This window comes from Rhagoletis pomonella, unplaced genomic scaffold, assembly GCF_013731165.1.
Source record: "Rhagoletis pomonella isolate Grant_MI unplaced genomic scaffold, Rhpom_1.0 Rhpom_scaffold_00003, whole genome shotgun sequence".
Taxonomy (NCBI): domain Eukaryota; kingdom Metazoa; phylum Arthropoda; class Insecta; order Diptera; family Tephritidae; genus Rhagoletis; species Rhagoletis pomonella.
In genome coordinates this window covers 90887891-90914462 of record NW_023458557.1, presented here as the reverse complement: position 1 = coordinate 90914462, position 26572 = coordinate 90887891, and the positions used below count along the sequence as shown (strand labels likewise).

Below are 26572 nucleotides of genomic sequence, written 5' to 3'. Positions count from 1 at the left end.
AAGATGAAGATGAAGATGAAGATGAAGATGAAGATGAAGATGAAGATAAGGATAAAGATCATAACCCCTTAACTTTAACTCATCTTAACTTAAAAAACTTACTCCACCTGAGCTCACCACACATTAATTCACCACACTTTAACTCCCCACACCTAAATTCACCACACCTCAACTCGCCACACCTTAACCCCCGTACCTAAATCCACCACACCTAAATCCACCACCCTTAATTCACCACACCTCAACTTTCTCACCACACCTTAACTCACCTCAACTCACCACACCAAAATTCACCACACCTTAATTCACCACACCTCAACTTTCTCACCATAACGTAACTCACCACACCTGAATCCACCACACCTAAATTCACCATACCGTAACTCCTACACCCAATTCCACCACACCGCAGCTCACCACACCCAATTTCACCACATGACATGATATCTCTTGATGTGGCATCAAAGGCAACATCATTTGGCATAAAATGAACCAAAATAAATAAGATTTAGATAGAGGTGAAAAAAGGGATAAAAAGGAAATACAACTGAAGAGTGTGCGATGTTATATTGTGGTGTGTTATGCTTCATATGTTATGTTATTTATTCTTATGTTATGGTTATGTTATGTTATGCCAAGTACTAAGCTAAACTCCCCTCCACTTAACCCATTCCAACTAATGTTATTTTAGCTCATTCAACTTACATAAACTATCCTTAATTTAATCGGTTGAATTTCAACCGCTGGGCGAACACTAGTCTATATAATTAGGCAATAATATTTCTCATAAAAACGAATAAAATTAGGGGGTAGGGTCTTGAAATTTCCAAAAAAAAAAAACGTTTTTGATGAGCACCCTAATGTACATACATATGTGCGTATGCATATAAATAAATTTTTTTTGCACCTGCGTTGGAAAATATATTAAGGGAGTTCAAGATTTGTAGCATTTTAGATGTCTTTTTATCCCATTTGCCCATAATGCGTGGTTTGGTTGAAATAAAATGCGCCAGAATGTTTGACGAATATTTGAGACCATGCCGTGACTGGACTGTTTGAAAGTGAGCAGTCTAATCAATAGAACAGAAAAACCAAAAAACACTTCTCAGCTATCCTGGAGGTTATCTCTGCGCCATTGGCGCATTAAAGCTAAGTGTCAAAAGTAAAAAAAAAAATGCTTTCCTAACACAGCAACAGCAGTTTTTTTAGTGTATTTTTTACTTTTTCAAACACTGTTTAGTACTATAGTAGAGATAAATTTTATTTGCCAAAAGATTAATTTTATTTGCCAAATTTTTAATTTTATTTGTCAAAAGACTAAATTTATTTGCCAAAAAAGTAATTTTATTTGCCAAAAGTTTAACTTAATGTGTCAATGCTATAGATGCAGTTACATATCTTTTTATCTAGTAACCTATATTGCCTTGCCTCAATAAATACTCCACTCTTCTATTACTCTTCCCCAGCCTACCTGTACTTGTGAAAACTTGAAAAATATTCCAAATGTAAGTCAGAGTTATAAGAGATCCGAGTGTCATACTTCATCTAAAACCGTGCAGCCGTTTCTGAGTGGAGAGCAGTCTCACATAGTTACGGTGACCATCCGTCCTTTATTTTAACGGACAGTCCTTTACAGGGGGTTAACCTGTCCTTTATAATTTTTTCAAAATAAAGGACGCCTTTTGTCCTTTATTTTTTAAATTGTCCTTTAAATCAGCTCTGCATTTTTCATAGGTAAATTTTTAAACACAGAATATGAAAACTAAAAATCTCCCTTACAAAATATAATGAAAACCTCCGCCAGTTTGTTTCGCCGCCACTTAATCTATCTTTCTATTTAATCGATAAACTTTGTACAATTTGTAAAGCAGGATCATGTTGCGCGCTAAGTTTCCAATTATACTGAAAAAAAAAAACAATAAACCCCTGCTGCACAAACTGGCATTTAATTTGATTAATTTTTATTTTTTAATAAAAGATTATAATATTTGCAAGAGACCAGTTGAGCCCGATGTGTGAATATTTATTTGATTATATAAAATTTTTTTTGTGAAACATGCAGAAAAAGTAGCAATTTTGATGAAAATGTATTCTCCGTTTCCAGTTGACAAATGTTACATAACAAAAACTGGTTGAAAACAATTGTTTGGTTCTTCCAAAACGAAAAAATTACACAAAAAAATGTTGAAATGTTATAAAAAATGTTAACCAAAATAAATATTTTTCTTTTGTTTTTAGTAAAAATTAGTTGAAAAAAGAAGGCTCCGGAGAATTATCAACATTAAAATCCAATTTTAAACCACTGTGTGCTGGCTTCGTCGTACAGTATGGTATGGTAAACGCATTTTGGTAGCAAAGGACTGCGAAGTCCTTGAAAAGGATTTGGCTTAATTTTTCACTACAGCAGCTACTGGTAAATATTTGATTAAAATTACGATATGGGTAAGGTACTTTTATCATACAAGTTGTATGTACGTATTCCCAAATAATTTTGAAAAAAATGTCCTTTATTTTACGTTGGTTAATATGGTCACCGTACGCATAGTGCATGTTTTTAACTTCATAAAATTTCAAATCTTTCGTCTGACACTGTGGTACACGTGTATTTCGATAAACAGATGAACTAATTTGAATTTGATTGTTCGAACAAATGGCATCCCTCCTAAATAAAAGTAAGGAATAAAGCCTTTTCAAACCCATTTCGATTCTTACCCATTTTTTATTAATTCATTTAACTTATGACATAATATGAACTTTAACTTTTTAAACAGGTGGCAACCCTCTTCCAATACCTCAAAAATATTTTTAGCGTTCAAACTAAGGATTTCTTAACACTTCTTCGTTTAGCATCCATATTTTGATATTTCATATAACTTGTGTGTAAGTAAACTAAATGGGACTTTTCGAGCAGGTGGTAACCCCCTTAAAAATATCTTCAAAGTATTGCTTTCTGAAACCCTTTTCGTTTGGCCCCATATGGTGATACATATTTCTCTTCCTAATACATAATATGATTTTTTAAACAGGTGGCAATCCTCCTATAGTTCAGCTAGGAAACAAAGCTTTTCAAAACCATTTCGATTGATAACCATTGTGTAATAATTGATTTACTTTTTTTTAAATAATTTGAACATATTGTTTTAAAAGGTGGCAACTCTTTTCAAAAAAGTAAAACCTTATTGCACATCTACAGTCCAAGCTTTATAATTTGATACCTCATTTCGGAAGATCGAACGAACGGTGCGGACATGATGGCATTGATTATTAAATAATTTTAGTTTAATTGTTTAACAGATGGCAACTATTTTCGAAAAACTAAAACCAGTTTGCACATCTACAGACCTAGAGCTTCAATTTGAGATCTCACCTGACGTGGACAAAAAATCTCTTCGCGTATTATATTTATGTATAGATTATTTTTTGCTAGGCTTTAAATTTAAGCCGATTCAATAAACAACAAAATCAATACAAAAAAAAAAACATTATCAGTAGCTATCGCAATTATATATTCGCTGGTGATTCTCCGGTGATGATTACCCCACGTCTCCATTTTCTACTAAATGTGTTAGGGGAAATTTGCGGTCTCCACCTGACATTCCTGTCTTAGCACAGCTTTTTTAACAGAATCTGTAGAAAGGGGAGACATGGAGTTAGGGACATAGTTCGAACCAAGACACAATCAAATACAAAATCGTAATTGACTCCCTAATGGAGAAATGGCCAACATAAATTTGCAAATTATTCTATTTAAATTTTTTGCTTTTCAAATACTGCTGATATCCGCATTAAACAAATTCCAAAAAGCAGTATAAAGAGTGCTCATTTAGAGGCGAACAGCAATCAGTTTGTAGCAAAAATATTGATGACAGCCACCACCAATCCTATATTTGCAATTGCAAACAAACATAAATGCACACATCCATAATACATATACACATAACTGTTTCTCTACTCTTCAACTGCTTTTCAATTGTTCTTCATTTTATTGCGGTTGCATCAGCGGCTAAACCGGATTTTCTCCGCTTATTCTAGCTATGTATGCCGTTGGCTCGTGCATCTTCTAAATCAAGCACAGTTATTACACACAGTGTTGCCGTTGAGAATTTTCAGAAAGTCGCAAAAAGGAGTAACTAGTAAAAAAATAACTCTGCGATCCCAAGTCAAAATGAAATTCACCTGTATTATAAAGTTTTTTCGCTGGTAGAACGTTCCGTTGTTGAATTGAAAAAGAAAATAACGAGACAAGCTTTAAACAAACCATTGAAATTGAGTTGCTGCAAGGAGAAGAGTTGCATTCCTTTACAGGAGGAAATATTTTTTAATCGCATCGTTCTGTTAAAATTTCCTAAAACAAAATTTCTGAAAAGGAGCAAAGGTCGCAAAAGGAAAATTGTAAAAAAAATCAAAATTTTCAAAAAGTCGGTTCAAAGGGTATTGTTGCTCAAGAAGGGTCAAATTGCCCGTTTAGTCGCACAACGACAACACTGATTACACAATCTTCGCTATGTCATTGCTACACTCGTACGAGTACTACCTACATACAATAATACTCGGAACTTTGCAGTGACTTCTGTCGTTGATTGCTGATAGCTGCTGGTGATTGGTGCTATTCCAATAAACGACAACAGCAATACATATATGTAGAATGTAGAAACTAGAACTATTATAGGTTGATATTCCATTGCACTTGGGAATAATCAAAAGTATAATTGCTTATTTAAGTGATTTTGTGGGCATGTGCGACTGATAGGTAGCAATTTGTAATGTAATCTGATATATAAAAGAATAATTAATGTGGCTTGAGAGTAAAAATATTTATTAAGCGCATATTTGCAAGAGATTGGTTATATATACGTACATACATAGGTACTGAAAGTAGATATACATAATGGAGCTGCTAACAGTAGGTAAGAATGGATGCAAATGGGGGATAATTAGTTTTAGTTAAACCCCCAACATACTTATAGGTCAGGAATTTGTTGAAACAAAAGCTCCCGGTGCGTTTCTTATACCCAATAAAGCTGTCAAGCTTGCAATCAAGGAAAATCCGCAAGTAGGTACGCAAAATACGTTTTACTGGATTTTTTCTCGATTTTCGAACTTTATTGTGAAAAATTCCTGCAATGTGTTTTATTGAAAGTATTTACACTTTTTTAGCAATGTATGGATTCCGCTCATCTTTGGATACCAAGAAAGTATCAAGCCAATTTTGATACCTTCAAGTCAAGAGAAGCGTATTCCGATAAGGCGGTTCTACATCGATCGGAACAAATAGTGGGCTGATGGTGCAAGATCGGGGCTATAAGTCTGGTGGTTTAGGAGTTCCCAGCCGGTACTATCGAGATAAGTTTTGACCATTTTGTGAGACATGCGGCCTAGCATTGTCATGTAGGTTATCAATGACACATGTCTGGTTGCTCATTCTGGCTATTTTTCTGGAAATAAGTAGCTTGATTGATCTTTTCATGCAGTGACCTAGTACTGCATACTACCACATTTCGGTCCGTTATCATGCTCATTTCGTCGTGGAGGTTGAATTTTTCGACAGTGGCTCCAAAGACCCCTATCCCCCACTACGTCGCGAATATTATTCTAAACTTTTCTCTAACAGAATTCGCTTGGATGACACTGAATTTAGCAGTGAAAAGCGCTGCGTAACAGCGGGCGTACCACAGGGTTCCATTTTGTGTCACTTTTTATGGAACCTCATGTAAAATGGAGTCTTTGGACCGATGTAGCAATTGAACAAATTCACGCAGAATCGCAGAATATGCCACAAAAATGTGTCCAAATTAAGTAGCTGTTTATTCTGATTGCTTCCCAAAGTACGTGGGTGGTCCTAGATGCAGCAAGCGGGTTCTTTTATCTAACTCAGGGACGTTTTCTCAAGTAACCCGTAACTTTAAAGCTCACTTTACATTTAAAGGTTGTATTAAAATTTATGATTGTGTCTAAAGTAAAGCATTTTATTGTCGATTTGAAATTGGTTTTCAATCAAGAAACATACATAAGTCAAAAACCGATAAAAGAAATGCTTAACTTTAGACATAGCTTTCTTTTGAATCCAACCTTTAAATATAAAGTGAGCTTTAAAGTTAAAGGTTACTTCAGAAAACGGCCCACAATTCCCATGTCTGTGGCTACATACAGGCTTTACGTCGAAATGGTTCTCAAATCGTTTTGAGCAGGCCGCGAAACGGTCGAAAAGGTCGTGAAATCGTGCAGAAATAATCTCTAACAAGTCTTGAAATGGCCCCAAAAGGTCTCTTATTTTTCCCAAAATGGTCCTAAAATTGTGTTAAACTAGTCCCGAAATGTTTTTGAAATAGTCCTGAACTAGGCCCGAAATGGTCCTGAACAGGTACCGAAATGATCCAGAATGAGTCCCGAAGTTATCCAGAAATAGTTCTGAACAGGCTTGAATCGCGTGCTATAGGTTCTAGCTCTGTAGAGGTATGCCTTAAGTTACATGAGGAAGCTCATTAATTTACATGCAAAACTCATTTTTAAGTAACCAGATCTTCAAGTTTATTAGACAACATTCTTCTCTTCATGCATTGGCCATTAAAATTTCTCTCGAGTGGCTAACATTTTAATAAATTTTTAATTAAGCAACTTGAAGAGGCAAGAAGAATGTATTCTTTCAACTGGCCAGTCAAATACCCAAACACTTATTGCTAAAATGCTTCTTCCCTTTGTTCTAGAAGAGATGGCAGCTTTTCGATAATCATAAAAAGGAGCAGTTTTTAAATAAAGTTCAACAACTTTCCACAGACCGGTAACATAACGGTTAATGTTAATTTCCTTAACTCTATAACCAGACCGTGCATATATACATTTTCGTAGCTGCTAAACATCTATGACACTTCCTACAACCTATGATATGACTCATACGAGTATGCACATATGTACAGGGTGGCCCATATAGTAGTTTATTTTAAAAATCAAAATAAACGAAAATCAATTTTTTCCGTATATTATTGGTTTATTCGAAAGAGCAAATGTTCCCATTATTTATGGAACACGATTTCATTCATGGGGCTGCCTCAGCTGACTTCCTGGTTAACTTCGTTTTCCAAGACCTTGGTGATGGTTTCTGGCTCCATCTTACCAACGGCTTGCTCGTTATTTATATTGCTCAGCGCTCACCGTTGAGCGAAATGGCGTTTTCAGCAGCATTTTTAATGAAAACTGCGCGACTTGTTTTCAACCATCCCCGAAACTAGCCCGAATTGTCCTGAAGTAGTCTTGAAGTGGTTCTGAAAAAAATCTTGAAACGGTACCGAAATGGCTCCCTGCTAATTCCATTAAATAATTTAAAACTAGTCCCAAAATGATCCCAAACTAGTCCCAAAATTGTCCTACCAACCATATGGATCACCCTTTATGTACTTAAAAGGTAAAGGTGCCGAAATATTTGTCATAAAAACCAAATATTCTTCAACGTTTAAGTGCCGTAACAAACGTTACCTACATAAACGACATAGCAAAAGTAAGGGTTTAGTTTAAGAGCATGGCAGAGGCATGGGGAGCGAGGATAGGTACTTATACGCTTTAGTGCAGGTGACCTTTCTGCTTGCGATGCTTAAGTAGCGCATAAAATTTGCACAAGAGTTTTTAAGTAGTAGAGGTATTTTAAATTTCTGCTTAAAGGAAAGATAAAGACTTGCTTAAACTTTTAATCATCTGAAGAAACTTAAGGCAAGGACTACAAATAAAAACTATTTTTAGAATTGGGCATCAAGAATGCATACATACATATGTACCTATGCATGGATATACCTAAATGTCAAAAAAAAAAATACACACCGCTTTTCCGAAAACACCAAGGACATGATTTCCGCATGGGCAAAAATAAAAGGCAAAATATGATATATTATTCGAGACTTGCAACGGATGTTTTTCGGAATTCGTTGTGGTAATTTTTCTGGCTTTTCGAGTCTATTTGGAATTTCTTTAGAATTTTTGTTGATTCTTTTTTGATTTATTAAGCACTTTTCACTATTTTTCGGCACTATGGTGCTTTGCTTGGGAATTATATAATCGGAATTAATGGAGGCTTTTAATTTTTTTTCATTAATTAGATTGTTTTTGCATGTTTTCGGGGCTGTTAGGCATTTGGAGATATTTTTGGTATTCTCTATGTTCTTTTTAAGTTGTTTTTCTTGATGGGCTTTTGGTTTTTTAGGCATAGTTTGGCAACTTTCGAGATTTGATTATCAATTCAAGAACTTTATAAAAACTTATGATTTTTCACGGCACTTTCACATTTTTAGGAATTTTTTGGCATATTTGTAGTTTACTTCGGCTTATTTGAAATTCGAGTGTTTTCGAGTGTTTCTTGATGTATTCAGAACTTTTCAGGACTTTAAAGATGTTCTTGGAAACTCTTGTAAATTTTTTCGAGTTATTTCTTTTGGGGTTTCCGAGTTTTTTTCGGGTTATGAAATTTTTTGAGAAATTTCGAGTTCTTTTATGGGTTTTAATTTTACTTAAACTTTAAATATTTTTTTAAATCATTCGGGATGTTTTGCGTTTTGTTAGAGTTTCTCCGGTACATTTCGATTTTTTTTTGATATCCAGGTCTTTGCTGAGTAGTTAGGTTTTTTCTGTATTTTTGGGAATACTTCGGATCTTTTTTTATTCAAGAGCCTTTTACATAGTTAAGTTTTTAAGCTTATTCGGAGTTTTTCGAAATTTTTGAAGCCTTAATGTTCTTTTATAAGTTTTCTTTGTTTATTAAAGAGTTTCAATATTTTTTTGGAGGGTTTTGAGTTTTGTTAGAATTTCTTCGGGACATTTCGAGTTTTTTCGCAGATATGTTAGTACCTCTTCGGAGCACTCAGGTTTTTTTCGATATTTTTCGAATACTTTTTTTTTAGTTGCGTTTGTAAAATTACTAGTTTTCAGGTACCGTTTAGGATTTTTGTAGTCTCTCGGGAGCTTTACCAAGTTTTAGGGTACGTTAGGATGTTTGTTAGACCTTTTAGAATTTTCCATTTTGGTTTTGGACTCTTCGTTTATTTTCAGGAGTTTTTCGATTCATTCCAGTATATTCAGAATTTTGTTTTAGAAACTTCTCGGAAAATTTCGAATATTTTCCGAGAAGTTTTTGCAACTTTTTCAGAGTTTCTGATATTTTGGATTTTTTTTTTGGGAAAGTTGAAAATATTTTGAGTTTTTATTTACCTACCTCTACGACTTTTAGAGGGTTTCTTTGGAGTTTTATTGATTTTACTGATTTTCAGGGGCCTTTCGGGAGGTTTTTTTTTGTTTTGAACTTTTCTTGTGTGTTTACCTTTTTTTGATTTATTCAAATATATTCTGTATATATAGTTTTGAAAACTTTTCGGGAAATTGCAAACATTTTTCGGAATGTTGTTGCAACTTTTTTTAGAGTTTTTCGGATATTTTCGAATTTCTTTGACATTTTTTTGTGAACATTTTTTGGGAAGTTTGAAAATATTTTGAGTTTTTAGGTACATTTTAGGACTTTTAGTGAGCCTTTCGGTTCTCCCGATGTTTATTGCATCATTTAGAATTTTTCGTTTTTGTTTTGAAATTTTCATGTACATATGTATGTATTTTCAGATTTTTTTTTGATTTACTAAAAACTACCTTAGAAACATTTCTCAAGCATTTCCCGGGATGCTGCTACTTTTTTTTAAGGTGTTTTGGACTTTTTCGGAATTTTTCTTGAAAATTTGCATGATATTTTGAGTTTTTTCGGAACTTCTTCTGAGCCTTTCGGATTTCTTGGGATATTATGTGATTTTCAGAATTTTTTTTTGGGACAACTTGAGTTTGTTTTGGGATGATTTGGACTTTTTAGAAACTTTTGGAATTATATCAGCATTTTCTGGACCTTTCGGGATTTCTTGAAATTTTTTCACAAAAGTACTTTTTCATTTTTGTAATATTTCTGGACTTTTAGATACTATCTGTAGTTATTCGATATTCTAAGTATTAGACAATTTTGTGTGTTCCGACCTTAAATTAAGCCATGACTTTTCCATTCATGACTATTTTTTAAATTAGTCTGTTGTACAAACAAATAGTAACACATTTGTATGTACATACATATGTATGCATACAGTTTTGTGCTTTTAAGTCACGTCTTGTAATCATTTTTCCTTAGTAAACTTAGTCAAGAGTTGCGTTGCCACATCTGCAACATTTGCAACATCAACAATAGCAAAACCCAAAAACAACTTGAATTTATGTCATTGTGCTCAGAATAAGCTTTTCAGTTGTCTAAAACCATAATAAACTTTTAGCCAAGAGCTTACTTTGTAGTTTCTATTATCTTCTCGGACTTTGCATTAATAAATATTTAGTTCTTTTGCAATTTTTATAAAGTCTTTTTTCAATTAAGTATTTTCTTGTTACAATTTTTGTTTAGTATTTAAGTGGGTCAACAGCACGAAGAGCAGAAGAGAGCAAGATAGGGTAGAAAGCAGAAGAAGGAAAGAGGTACAGGTGAATGAAAATTGTCTTTTCATACTTATATATGTATGTATGTAAATAAGTTGGAACGAAAGTATTCTTCAAAGTTTATATACGTATATGCATTTTTTGCTACTTTTGACCATTTTATCGAAATAAAAAAGTTCGTTTGAATGCTCCTGAGCATTTGTGTGCCTCGCATATGTAGATTTACATTTGCCTGTAAGAAAATTCGCTTCCTAAGCTGCCTGGGTCCTTGCATCCCATACATAATACTCTCGCCGCATATACATATGTACACAGCTTGCCTGCCTGCAGGTTGTTTATTACATACCTCTATGTACCCACTACATATTTTCTAGAAGACTTCATTGCATTGCATTTTTGCTTTTTGTGTTGTCGTGTTAGCTTTTCTCAACTTTGCTGGTCCATGCCAAAAGTGCTTAGAATATTTAAATTGTTAAAGTTTTTAGTCGCTTTGGGTTTTCTCGGCACAAATATGCTATCCTTTTTCTCGCTTGAATGCTAAAGTTAAATATTGAATGCTTGCACAAGGAATGTGTACAGCAAGTTTGGCATAAGAGCGCAGTTTGTTACTTAGTAAAATTACTTAGAAGTCAAAGTGCAGAGTTAAAGATGCGCCTGGCTGGCCTGAGTAGTTTAAGAGTGAGAAGTTCTGAGGAATTTGTGTGTGACTTATATGGAAAATATGTTTTTTTTTTTTGATGAAAAATGTATTGCTTATAAAGTCCAAAATATACTCCCGAAGTCATTCAATAATGCTTGGGTATTTTTTGTTAGGATTAGAATAATTTTGGCATTCCTTTCTAATTACCCGAAATCGTTTCAAAAAGCTTAGCTTGCCTAGCTACCTGCTTGAAAGGGACGGCTATTGGGCCAGCAGTTACTTCGAAATGCTTGAACTCCTGAAGTGAGTAATATACCGATTATTTCTCGGCACGGGAAATTCCCTCCTAGCACTGCATATTTGTGATCGCAGCATTAAGAAAGCTATTTGCAGCCTTGCGCCACACGTCACCTGAGCTCGATGGTAACCATCGTATCAACGCTCAGAAAATAATGTATCTCGGCTATATACCACAATTATGAACGCAGGTAAAAGTTGTATCCACAAAGCGGATAAATATTCGCCACCAAACACCTTGAGTTGAGATCAATAAGCATATTATCCTTCTTACAGATCTCATATTATATACCCATATCTAGGATGTAGTAGGTCCGAAATACTCGGCTCTCCAACATGCATATAACGAAGAAACTGCCTTAACTTTATCATCGAAAAATGTTTGCATCACAAAGTGTATTCTTTATCTTTCTATTTGGTCGTAGAAGTTGCTTTCAACTGTATAAGTCCAGATGAAGATGTTTCCTAAAAGAGATAGAAAAAAGCGGCAGCAGAGTGGTAGCCTACGCCAATGGAATTGCCAATACCCCACGTCTCCATTTTCTACTAAATGTGTCTTAACATCTGCCTGATTTCTGTTTTAACTTTGTTCCCGTTTTCTCATGGGGGCTGCTTGCTGTCTTCACATATCACTTTCATAATGGCATCAAGCTAATCAGACCGATCTGTACCCAATGTAGATGGCGCGGTTAAATGAGAACTGAGTTGTCAAACTAGCAAATGACAGCTGATGTTAAGACAGCGATGGTAAAACATTCGCTGAAGAATTTTGTACGGGGAGTACACAAGAAACTTTCGCGCTGCTGTAGCAATCGTGGTTTTAGAGTAAATTCTACAAAATACGAACTGGTACTATTTACCGTAAATATCATTTTAAATGGTCTAATCTTACAAAGCCCGAACAAGTATAATATTTGAGCTTAATTCTGGATAGATAATTAATTAAATTGGGGACTTACTTCTAAACCTCTGCACCAGTTCTATCAGCGAAAATTGGGAACAATTTATATTTCTTCTCGTTTCTACGGTGCGGTGCTAGGTTGGATGCACTCAAAAAAATAATCTAACTACAAAACTTTCTAATTTAAATTTTTTTTTGTATAAGGTTAACAACTCGTCGTTTAAAGTGCAAAACCGCGTATCAATAAAATGCAAAACCGCGTATCATCAAAATGCAAAACCGTGTATGTGAAGTTGTAGAAATTATTTTCTAGAGCGAAAAAATACTCATATTTCAAAATGGTTCCTTTTTTTCTGGCTAGTACATTTCAGGACGAATGGATAAGGATTGAGCAAAGAGTTTGTGTGAGCAAATCCAATTTTTGGCAGCCAATGTCAGTTACGCGGTTTTGCAGAATGACGATATGCGGTTTTGTAGTTTAAACGACGAACTATTAAAATTACGTAAGTAAATTAAATAAAAGGGAAGGCATCTTTTAAAAGCATTCAAGTTGCAAGCTACTAGGGTTTACCAGAAAAAACAATTTGTAGTAATTTAATTAGCCTTGCCACCTACGTTTATTTAAAGTTATATTGTATGTAGCGGTAACGGAATTCTCCAAGTCTTGCAAAGCCCTTCTACTAAATATGCAGCGTCAGAACTTCTTTCTGCGTAAATGTGAAAGTTTGTCAGTGAGTGAATGAGTGTGTAAGTATGTTAGTTGCTCATTCATTCTGAAACGGCCGGGCGTAATCCAATGTAATTTACACTAAGGTCTGTTATATATTATTAAGAGGGTTGCCACCTTCCAAAATCAGTTAATTTAAAGTTAAATTAAATATTACAATAACATAGGAATCAAACGCAAAAGATTCTAAAACGATTTCTTTCCAAAGGGTTGCCACCTATTAAAAAGTTAAAAACGATTTAATGAAAGTATCTATGATTCCACAAACCTCTTTTGAATTGAGAAGGGTTGCCACCTGTTTAGAAATCAAAAATTAATCTAATTAACACGTTATTTAGAATATTTGTAGATAAGTATCAAAGGAGAGAGGTTAAAGAAGCTTTATTTAGATATTTGTCAGACCAAATTTTTTGAAATTCAAAAGCAGTGTAAAAATTTAATAAATAAGTAAACGCAAACACATACGTTTTTTAATGTGTCTGTCAAACAAAGGATTAATTTCGCAAACTCTTTGCAAAGGTTTGCCAGCTGCAAAAAATTTAAAATTAATGAGTTTATTGTATCCTTTTAAGATATGTATGTGGGGCCAATTGAATGCAGTTTAAGAAGGTTGAACTTATTTATTAATATTTTATAAGAGCATTGCCACCTATTTAGAAATTCAAAATTAGTTGAATTAACAGCCGCAACGAAATAACTTATTAAAACTTTATTTCAAAATTATTTTTGACGAAGATTGCCAAATCAATATAATAAGCAAATTAAATGAAATATTGCAATATGGTTACCAAGCGAGAGAAGATTAAGAAACTTTTGTTTGGCAAACGTTTTTAAAGAGGGTTGCCAACTGTTGACTTAAATATTTTACTATTTATGGATATAAATCGGAAGCGGTCTAAAAACATTTATTTCGACATTACATTATTTTTACGTGTAAATCAGTAATACACAATCAATTCAATTGACAAGTTAAATAAAATATTTCAACATGGGTGCCAAACGAGAGGGTTTTAAGTGAGCTTTTGTTGCTAAAACACTTTTGTACAGGAAAGTTTAATTAAGCTTTATTTCTAAAATACTTTTGAAGAGACTTGCCACCAATTTATAAATTCCAGTTTAATTTAATGAAAAGTTAAATGAAACGCTGCAATGCGGTGGCTAAACGAAACAAGTTAAAGAAAACTTTTTTCTAAAAAATATTTTTGAAGTGGGTTGCCTGTTTTAAAAGTAAAATTTAAATTTGCTAAAATATAACAATTTGGCATTGACATGAAATAAAAAGTATGCTTATGTATTTAAGGACTTTCTACGAAAGATATTTAAGTTATTCTTCATAGTGAAACAGCTGATTTTTTAGTTAAAATTTGGCGAAAACATTGACCATTTTTTGAGTTATAATTTACTTATATCCCTGAATGCCTAGGAAAGTGATTGCCCGATTAAGAAACCTAGCTGAGCTTAAGTTGTACTACAGCCCCCCGCTTACCAATTCGCTTACTAATAAGCAGCTTATAATATTTGTGGTTAAAATATTTAATTCAGATGAATCACCATACAATTACCTACGTTTTTTCTACGTTGATTTCAGCATATGCATGTAAATCTCAAAACTGACAACAGCCAATTTCCAACAAATGTCAGCAACACAAAATCGCGCATTAATCATTGCTTTCAATGCAAAAATTAGTAAAGTGGTGAAGTTTTCGTGCAACAACAACAAGAAGACAGCTTGATGCTTTGAAGCTGTGTCAATGCTGTGGCGTTGAAGCTGGCCGCATGCAAATAATCAGGTGCATGGATTGCAATTATCGAGACCACAAACACACCCACCTGCACCCACCTGCACCCACGCGCAAAACCACAAGCTACAGCACGCCGGCCACACGCAAGAAACACCTACACTGGCTACTTAACCCGGCAGGTGGAAAAAGCTGAGGTAACCGCAAAAAACGATGAAAATGATGAAGAGTTGGATGCGGGATTGGATGACGGGAAGTATGATAATGATAATGTTGATGGTGATGGTGATAATGAAGATGATAATCATAATGATTGAAACTGCCGATGAAAGCTAAGATGATGACGAAGTGCGAGTAAGTGATGACGACAAACGTATGTATGTATGTCTGTAAGTAGTTGGCGCGAAGACTGTAGATGGCCATGAAATGCAAATACAAAAGTGACGATGATGACGGCAATGGTGACGACGTTGGCCATTGAGTGGCAGCAGCAAAATGCCAGCGCAGAAGAAGCAAATTTCCAAGCCAACAATTTTAACAATTTTGCCAATTAGAAAATTATGCATTATGAGTAAACACAGCGAAAGTGAACAAACACACAAATTTACTATACTATTTGAAATATATAAACGAGTTTCGTCATGTGGCGGACAATATATGCATAAATATGTATGTATGCGTATGTTTGTGGCCAACCAGCTAACCGCTATGGCACACACACATACCCCCGACCTTCACAGCGACCACCGCCGACGATGACGACGCCAATACTGGTAATTATGCATTCGCCTTGGCACTCAGGTTGCTCATACGCCCCCAAGGACATGAGGCAGTACAAAATGAAATGAAATGAGCGGAAGTTTCATTGACGAAATGTCAAAGGATTCCTTGTGCTACACACAAACGTACATACATACATATATATGTACGTGTGTAAGTATAAGTATATGCTGTATGTGCCGTTTTAAGGCAAAGCTATAACAGTTTGGAATTGTTTTCATTCTTACGCTGTTTACCGTTCCTTTTTCGCAAGCTCATGTAGGCATTTTTGATAAATCATCATTATGTAAAGAGTTTTGTGATTATATACATACACACCCACACGCTTTCAATACCTATGTATAGTTAAAACCCAAAGTACCAGTTATAAATATGCAGCTAACCAGTCAGCCATTGTTAAGAGGTAAAAACAGAAAAAAGAAATTAAAGATTTCATCGTTGAACAAGAAATAAGAAATGGATAGTTTACAACCATTGAAGACGGTTGGCTACCTTACTGAGTGAGTGATTTACGAACTGGCTGTTTCCTGGACTGAAGGAAATGGCAGCAAATGCATATCGACATTGATTGAGCTGTGTCGGTTGGTTGGTTTTTTTTTTTTTTTTTGGATTTGCATTAAGCAAGAAGTGTTATGAATTAGGGTAGTTCTTAAAAAGTTCAACATCTAAATTGTGTACCTTTCATCCGTTTATTGAGTTCTACGTACAAAATGAAAACATTCAAGAAAATATCAAAATGTTTTTTTGTTTAATCACAAGAATATGACTAAATTTTGACTTGAAGTCTGAAAATTGTATTATATTATTGAAACCTGAATCAACTCGCTTACGTCATAGCGGGGCACAGTTAAAATTCTGTCGAATTTTTACGATTTAACAAATTTTGAATTTTTTTAATTTTGAAACTTTTGTGGAAATCTTTATTTTATTCGTAAAGGGTGCTTCATGATGTTGATATTTTTAAGACCACCCTAATATGCTCAATACATATTGAGAGGAGTATATATATGTAAAGTCTTATTATGTACCTCGAACGATAACCCTCACGAACGACTCCTCTTGCATTGCGGATAGGTATTCCATCGCAATCCGCAATAAAATTTAAATTTTTGCAATAACCCGATTTTTAATACCTTGCTAAATAAACCTCATCATACGTTGTGAATTGACTCTCACAAAATAAACCATTTCGTCATAAAAAGTATATTTTAAAAATAGTTCTTGAAAACGTCCATTTTTTTAGACATGTTTTGTACAAAGAATTAAACAAGGAGTACGATGGTGTAATTTTAAATTTCTAATTTACTGGTCTTCACTATGCAAATCATCTAAAAAAAGTTCAACTGTTATTAGCTAAGTTAGATTTAGGACAATCATGTTAAGTCCGTTTCTTTAGCTATCGAATAGCGTTAAGATGAAGTCTCTACGATGAGTAGAACCCGAGATATAACGATTTGAAAAAGTACATAACTAGTCAAAATCACGAAAAAATCCGAACTTTGATATCTCCGAAGAAAAAAAAAATCATCAAATGCTTGTAGCGTCCGAATGAAAAAGAATGCCAGACACACTTTCTATCAAAATGTATGCTCTTTGTCCGAGGTCATAGGCGTTATATTTTTCATTAATATTTTCTAAGCATTTAACGGACTTATTGACGATAAGTCTATCGTTACTGATACGAACATATATTTAATAGATTTATCGATATTTTATCGATATATACATTTATTGAGCGATATATTTGTTAATTTCAATAGTGATAATTATATCAATATCGTTTGCTATTTAATGATATATTTATCGATAAATTTTGCTATCATTATCGCTATCTTGTTATCATTTATTTTTATTACATATATTCGTATTCGTAATCTTAGTCGAACCTTAATCATAGTTTTAGTTGTAATTTTAATCGTTTTCGTACTCGTTATCGCAGTTGTAACAATATTCATATTTGTCATCTGATTCGTAATCGTATTTGAAACATTAATCACAATCGCAACTTTAATCGTGATGGAATCGTAGTCGAAACTGCATTCGCAACCGTTACCGACATCGTTATCTCGACAGTTATCTCTATCGCAATCATATTCGTTATTGTAATCGTAATTGTAAAAGTGATTGCAATCGTAATCGTGACGGGATCGTTGTTGTAAGTGAAACTGTATTCGTAAACGTTGTCAATATCTTAATCGTAACATTTATCGATAACATAATCCTAGAAATCATTATTGCAATCGTAAAGGCAATTACAGTCGTAATTGTGTTAGTTAACGTAATTATAATCGCACTCGTAAACGTTGTCGACATCGTAATCAAAAAATTAATCGATATTATAATCGAAGTAATCTTCATTGTAATCGTGAAGGTAATTGTAGTCATAATTGTAATAGACGCAATCGTAATCGTATTTGTAACCTTAACCACTACCGTAATCGCAACCCTAATCGTAAAAATCATAATTGTAGTAATCGTTGTATGCAGGCAGTAGTAGCCTGGCAGCCGAAGAATTCATCTTCCCTGCAGCAGCTCACTGCTTGATTAACGTACTGTCTAGCAGTTTACTTATGCCGTGCTCTTCTCTACAAAAAATGTTCGTTTCATTGCCCTCTGTTTAGAATTTGTACCTAGAAGACACTGAGAAGGCAAAATTTTTCGTTAGAAAATAAAACGCCATTACGGTCTAGCAGCTAGGCTGACAGTTGGACAGCTCATAGAAAATAAGAAATTCGAATAGCGCTAGAATAGGTTCAAAAGTTGTTTCCATTGTAATTTTTTTGTGTGAAGCTTAGATAGAATCTAATACCTGGAACATTAACCAAATCACACAGTAACCACTTTTATCTGAATAAATTTTTCTGTGCTAATAAATTATTAGTTTTTTCAATTCGATTGTTAAAACCGTGGTGTACATACATATGTTTGCTAAATATGACTGGTTGAATTCAGAATGTAACAGTTATGCCAACAAATTCATACCAGAAATAACGGATACACCCAGAAAAAATTAGCTAAATATATTTCTCTCAAAACATGATTTGTTTATGGCTATATTATTTGCTTATTATATTTAGCTGATTTTTTTCTGGCTGTAGGGGATCCGAAGCGCTCATTAACCTCAGCCTGCATGAAACTAGAGCAGTCTGCGACTTTCTCACATTCTCGCACAGTGGTTAAATATTTCATCATCACATCCTCAATTACCATCATCGCGAAACATTGAAATCTTCATGCAGGTTAGCACTACAGTGACGAAACTATCAACTGATTAACGCATCGTAGCACTAAACTGGGTTAAGTTAGTCATAAAAATAGCCGCATTATTTATGCATGCCTAATGTGTGTGCGTGTGCGCGTGTGTGTGTGTCTGTTTGTAAAAAAATTGCACTATAGTAACGTAAGTATGCAAGTCCAATTATTAAAATAAAAACATACACACACACACACACACACACGTTTGTACATACACACATAACCGCTATAAATGCAGTTATGACTCAAGCAAGCATCCAACTCAATTAACAAAATGCCAACTTATAATTTACACAAAATTGCAAAAATCACAACAACCTAAAGCACAAACAAAAAACGGCAACAACAAAAACACTAAAAAAAAAATCAGAAAAAATAAATAAAAACAAAATGAATAGAGAAAAAATGCTAATTAAAATAATGATTGTTTGCATTAAAGATTTTAACAACAACAACTTATTGGTAAATAATATGCATACATATAAGTCCGCGCATACAAACACACACACAAACACGCATATTTAAATAGTATGTACAAATGTACATAAATACCTATGTATGCACGTAGACATATTAATCGAACACGTGTCAATGGGAATGTATGTAAAAATTTAATCGCCTAAATGCTCGAAACGCTTTAACCCGTACAGCAAGTTTACAAGTCAAGCTGTCTGTCAAACGTGCAATAAGTAAACAAAATTAAATAGTTTAAGCGCAAATGTGTGCGGCTGTGTGCGCGCCTAGGAGAGTGTGTGTGTTAGCCGATTTATGTATCTACGAAATGTATGCAAAGTGCAGTTGGGCCGATGGTGTCGCAGTCACGTCGACAACAATTCAATGCAATTTTTAGCACTACACTTATAGCAGATACATTTTTATATATGTACATACGAGTACATAAGCACAATAGAATGTACATGGAGTTACAAGTCATAGTGACAAAATAGCTATTCAAGCACAGCATTGGAACGCGCTAATCATTTTGTTGGTAATTATTCAAATTTTCGTTGAATATTTTTCATGATAATTACCAAATAAATAAAAAAATCATCGTAAAAGCACATTGAATTGGCTCATTAACGTAAATTGCAAGGAAATTATGCGAATCAATCGTTTTCATAACTTCCGTAAAGATGGAAATGGTATTCTAATTTTGGTCCGATGTTTGTACGAAATGAAAATGTTATACCAAGATGATCAAACAGCTTATAGAAATAAGAAATTCGATCAGCGCCTGAGTACGATCAAAAGCTTTTTCCATCGTGATTTTTTTGTATAAACTTGGATAGAATTTAATATTTGGAATATCACCCAAAAACTAGAGTATACAGAATAGGCGCCAAATATTTTTTTTTAAAATCCTCACATTGCAGAAAATGAAATCATTTTTTATTTTTTCTATTTTAAGTATGTTGGGTAAGAACGCTCGCTATGTATTTCTTGTTATTTCATTATCAAAAAGTAAATGCAAAATTTGCTTAAAATGGTTCAGCAGATTGTTGTCGCTAATTTCTGTGTTTTTTTTTTTTGGAGTTTATAAGAAAATGAAATGATCGTATTTTTCGAGATTTTTTGATTGAAAGTTTTTCGGGATTAATGTAGTATTTTTTGCGACTTTTCGGGATTCCTTCAGCGCCAATACATTTTGGAGATTTTTTAATTATTTTACCGCGGCGCTTTGAGAATTTTTCGAGCTTTATTAGAGGTATTTCGGATTTTTTCTTAAATTGTGGAATATTTTTTATTTTTTATTTTTGAAACCTTTCAATCGTTTTGTTTTTATTATAAACTTTATGGATTCTTCAGGTACTTTTATTTTTAAGCACAAATTAGCCAGTAATTTTAGCGTTTTATAGGCATTTATAAAAACACGTTTTTTTTGTTAAACAAAATCGTGATACACAGCTCTGTAATAATATTGAAATTAATATTAATCGCCATTATAAAACTGACAAAGAAATTATTCGTAATTTTTTGGAACGGTTTGAAATTTTCTCGGATCTAGCATGTATATCCTATAGGATTTATGCGATCAGACAACTAACGGTACCATTAAGTGAATTTAAAATTTGTCTTTTTTTTGCTGTAAATTTTGGAATTTTTCGGGTTTTATTTGACTCTTTTTTGAGGCCGTTTTCGAAATAAAAATAAATTGTTCTCCAGTGCGGAATAAACATGTTATTTCCGGGCAGGGCTTAGGGTCTCCGTGTAGTGTCTATATATATTAGGGTGAACCAAAAAAAAGAGTAAAGTCAGAACTTTAATTCGGCCCCTAGGAGTGTTCTATATCGAAAAAGTATACCCCAACTTTTTTATATTGAAATTAAAAAATATTTAGAGGTCGCTCAAAGCGCTCAAAAATTCCATGTATTTTCTATGGGGGAAAAAAAATTTTCGTGGAAATGGTAGAGAGCTCTTGAAAATCAATATTTTTCGATCGGTAAACACTGGTTCTCTTCAGGACACTTTCAATAATACCCAATTGTTTATTTAACCCCTTTTTAATACTAACGATTTTTTATTGGTCCTCCTATTACATTTTTGTGAGTTTTTAGGGGTTTTTGACGGACCTATAAATTATAGTTACCATGAAAAAATTTGGTATTATTACTGGGAACCTTCTGCCGAGAATAAGAGTTTTCCGGTTGAAAAATATGTATTTTTAAAAATTCTATATCATTTCTACGAAAAGCGGGGTTTTCCCATATAAAATACATGGAAAACTTTCTCGCGCTTTCAGTGACCTCTGAATTTTTATTGATTTTAAAATAAAAAAATAGGCGTATATTTTTTTCTGCACTGCGTCCGGACTTTGATATAAATAGAGCAATACACGCCGAATTACGTAACAGAAGCAAGACCGAACATGAAGTGATAGGCACCCCACAGGGAGGAGTGCTATTACCGTTATTATGGCTCATGGTCTTAAACAAACGACTGGTAAAGCTAGACCCCAAGAGAATCAAGGCAGTGGCTTACTGTAATACTGGTATTAGTTGAGTTTCCTTCGGTCATAAGTGAAATTGTGGAAAGGGCTCTGAAGACGGTATATTCCTGAGCAATAGGCTGTTCTTTTAGCGTAAACTCTGAGAAAACTGACCTTATGCTTTTCACAAATAAAACAAAATTACCTAATTTTACCAAGCCAAGATTCCGAGGAACGGAACAGGATCTGTCAAACAAGGTGAAATACTTTGGAGCTTTTCTGGATCTCAAACTTAACTGGAAGTCAAACATCGAAGAGAGTGCAAGGCATGCCACGATGGCTCTCTATGCAGCCTAGACAACGCTAGGCAACAGGTGGGGTTTGAAACCAAGAATTGTGCACTCGATATACCCAGCTATACAGAGTCCGGCCCATACTCTTTAAAGGGGCGTTGGCCTGGTGGCCAGCTATTAATAATGATTACATAGATAAAAAGCTAAGCGAAAGGATGTTTTGAACGTCACGCTTGACTTATTATCCATAGATATTTTTATTAAAAACTCATCTGCCAACAGTGCCACCAGACTGCGTTCTTTGGAGCTCTGGATGGAAAGATCGTTCGAGCACGGTTCCATCCTAGATGCATTACCGCCTGAATTTAAAGCACTGGTCACCGAATATATCCTGTTGAAGACCTGAGTTCACCACAAACTCCGCACCAGGTCCAGATCTTCAAGGGACTTTCATTGAGCAATATAACCTAAAGTTATACTTTCGCGTACCAGACTATGCAAGCGTTTTCCAGGCCGAAACGTTTGCAATTAAGGAGGCAGTTAGGTACATCAAAGACAATGTATCCACGAGAACGCAGGTGAATATCTTCTCGGGGAGCCTCTGTTAGATCACAACTAGTGAATGACTGTGGACCCTACTTAATGGTCTTCGCGGAGGACCGCAGTGGCTATCCAGCCTAATCTAGCCTGCTTTCAAGAAGTTAGGCAGCTTAGTTGTCTCCACATTTGGATGAATTCGCATAGGTAGGCCCAGGTATACAGAAAAATTTACTTCTTTGGAACATCTCAGGAGCCTTCTGAGGCCAGTTAATAAGTTTCGGTAAGTCCTAGGTTTAACTCCTGTTCGAGCCATAGTAAATTCCTTAATTTTCTAATGGCGGTCATCTTACAGATCTTCGATATATCGTGAAAAGGCATTGTGGCCAAACACTTGACAAATATATGAGTGCTAAATATTTATATCGAAACCTAACCGGCAAAAACACGTTAACGATATTTTTTTCAAAATTTTCTTTTTGATGCAAAAATTGTCCTAGAGCATCCAGATGCATTTCTGCATCGAAAAAAAAAAAATTAAAAAAAATAAGTTTACGTCTCTTTGGCGGTTAGGATCGAGCCCTATTTGTATGGGAATAACATAAAATTTAATTCAAATTCAATTCAACTTTATTACTTATTGCCTCTATTTCCAGAAGCTACAACGGAACTTGAACTGCAACCCATCATTCGTGAATCAACAAAAATTCCAATGCGTCTGTTTTGAGCTTCTGTGCGTTGCTTGCGATATCTATGCATTTGTTTAACCGCATTTGAAGTACAAGTTTTCTACGCACTTGTAATGCGTTTCCTGCAATCTCGCACAACAATAACAACAATATGCACAAATAACACTCATCCATATTAATCTCAATGTTGACATATTTGTGCGATTGCGTGCCAGCATTGAAAATGCTTTAGGCGCCAATGAACCATCTAACTTACAATTCAAATCGAAAAAATTTGCAAACAAACAAAAGAAATGACACAAAAGAAGACGCAAGCGAAAGCGGCAAAATAAATAGCGAAGACAGTGAGGATGACGACATTTGTGTTGATGAGAGCGACGAGGTGGCAGAGAGGTGGTGAGATTTAATATGCAGGCTGTGGTACAATCGGAGTTTTATTTACATAATTACATATATCTACTCATATTTGACATCACAATGAAGGCAAATAGATTTAAAAATCTAAAAGCCTAAAGGCTCAGTTACGCATACTTAGCACTGCATGGCATAGCTAAAGCTACCAAAGCGCATGAAGCGCGCGCAGTAGCTTAAACGAGTTGTTGTTGTGGCATGAGTAATTGCAAAGTTGTGCAAAAGCGATTAGCTTACGAAAAATGCCACCAGCTATATGTGAGTCTATGTATCTGTGTGTGTGTGTGTGTGTGTGTGTGTGTGTGCCGCAACGTTTGTGTAAGTGTCAATCGATGGAGCAATCGTTTGACCGTCTTGCGGCACCGACTGATCGCCCCCCAGTAACTGGGTGGCTCAGCTGTTGATGATGACAACAGACGGACAGTTGATAGCTGATCGATCGGCGCTTGTGGTATTTCGCTGTGGCGTGTGGCGAGCGTGCGCGCATTCGTAACGATCGAATGTTGTGCCGCTCAGTCAACAAATCGCAATCAGCTAGCCAGTTTAATATGTAAACTGACGCGGCCAATAGCACAACAACTTGCTGGTGCAGTGCGGCTAGAAGTGATGCCAAATAGCGCGCGCGTTAACGAAATTACGAAAAGCGAAAAAGTTAGTGATTTAAAAGGTAAAAGTCAAACAAAAAGATCGAAAATTGCAAAACTTATTGCCAACATAAATGAACTGCGCAAAATGTTTCTCCGTCGCGCCATACAAGTCGCCACAGTGTTGATTTATTGGTTTGTTATTGTGCCGGTGATTGCCAAGTATTTGGAGGACATCAAATGGATGCGTCGCGGCAAATGGACACGCAAGAAATTGGGCTTCTATGGCATTGCTGCATTCACTTTCATCTTCGTCTACTTTCTCTGCATGTACGCGTACATGTTGTGTAAGCGTTGGGAACGTAAAATACTTACCGACATGAAGCAGTCGGGCAGCAAGGCGGCCGAGTCTGAGGCACCCTCAGCAGCCACATCGATGGCCACCGTGGCCGAAATAGAGCCACTCGAGCGTATGCGTCCAACGCGACCAGCTCTTCTGCCAGCGCCAGCTGCTAGCAGTGCTAGTGCGCGCCTATTGACTAAGGAGCAGCAGGCGCAGGAAAAGGACGCGAACGTGCATCAACTACAACAACAGCAGCAGACGGGCACACGCAGCAAAGTGAAAATTCTACGTTCAGCACCGAAAATACCAACAGTACATCGGCTATTACCGTCACCTACAACCACCACATTGCCGGTAATTGTTACCACACCGCTGGCGCCGCTGCAAGAGCAGCCGCCCTATGGCAGTGAACTCGAGGCGAAAAATAAAAGGTTAAGTCGCGCGGAACGTTTAACAGCGGAATTAGCGGAGATTTTGCGGCGATATTATCGCATGAGTACGGGCAACGGCACTAATAAGGCAACGACAACGATGATGGAGCGCGTGTGAAAAGCGATTTGGGGCGGGGTTAAAGATAGCATTGTGATTGAACAGCGTATTAGAGAAAATTAGTTTTACGAGTTTCTTAAGTAGGACACTTAAGCAGGAATAACGAAAGCTATTGGGATTTTTTCTAGCACACTTTGAAATGGTATTTTGATGAGAATCCTTAATTGAAGCTTTTTATTATTGAATAGCAAAAGCATAAATACGAAATTACGAATGCGAAAAAAAAATGAAATGAGAATGCGAAATTTTCGACGAAATCTCTTTGATTTATGAACAAAAAGTGAAAATATAAGTATGTATGTGCGAATAAAATACAAATACAAATTTTAATCGAAGATAATGGGAATAAGTGAGGAACATTTAAAAATACTAAAACAAAAATATAACGATAAAAGTGAAATAAGAAATGATTAAAAATCGCAGACAATGCAATTAAACCAACGTATCAAAATACTTTTGTGGTGTTAATAAATAAATATTTTTTTTTTTTTTTTAGAAAAACCTTTGCTGATAACTTTATATATATGTAGTAATCTTCAAAAATTCGATATTTTCGAGTTAAAAAATATAAATAGTGAATGTTTTCACTTAAGATTTTGTTAAGGAAACTTAAAGTAGGTGAAAGTTTGGCCGAAAGCCATTCCAATAATATAAAAAACAGCAAGCAGTAAGTATTGCAAAATATTGTGAAATCGCTGAAAATATAAACTAAATAACTGAAAGTTTGCACAAAAGCAATACGACAGCATAACAAGACAACAAGCAATAGATATTACAAAAGTTGGTGAAATAACTAAGCATTTGATATCAGTCAATTATTATAAAATGTAGTTGTGGTAATACGTGAAAGGTTGCCCGTAAAAGCCGTCAAAAAAGCTTACTCAAGAATATTAGTGTTAAAGATAGATAAAAGACAACTGCCTAGAAAAACAATAAATGTTTGGAGGCAAGTTTTTATGAAAGCGTCCATTGATTCAGAAATGTGCAAGCACGGTTTCAACATTTCTCGAATCATATAATATACCTATAGCGCTAGTGAAAGTTTTAACTTAATTATCTGTTCAGGACGCTTCGACTGAGTGAAAGTTTGGACTAAAGCGTTTTCAACAATATAAAAAAAAAACAACAAGCAATAAATATTAAAACATATGGTGAAACAACTAAGCGCTTTATTTCAGTCAGTCATAAAATATATGCGGTTTTAGTAAAAGGTGAAAGCTTGACAGTGAAAGCGCGCAAAAAGGCTTTCGCTAAAAATTAGCGTAAGACCCGGAAGAAAGCAACTGACTAAAAACGTAATAAATACAACGAGTGATCTAATGAGGCAATAGGCGCACGCATACGTATCTGCGCTTAAAAATTGTATGGAGCTCTAAGCGACAAACTTTATGTGCGCTTATAAATAGTTGTCGATGAAATCAAAATTACTTGTTTTGAAATAGAAATTTTCGATGACTGTTTTTTTTT

General features: G+C 34.9%; 2 protein-coding genes across 2 annotated transcripts in view; one reads left to right on the top strand and one right to left on the bottom strand.

The window, feature by feature from the left end:
• LOC118735761 overlaps positions 1-26572 on the bottom strand; it is a gene marked incomplete at its 3' end in the record, with an annotated part of 287491 nt that overhangs the window by 118359 nt on the left and 142560 nt on the right.
• On the top strand, positions 24097-26510 carry LOC118735762. The gene has a single exon (XM_036465710.1). The coding sequence runs from the start codon at positions 24236-24238 to the stop codon at positions 25103-25105; it is 870 nt and encodes a 289-aa protein (XP_036321603.1). The 5' UTR covers positions 24097-24235; the 3' UTR covers positions 25106-26510.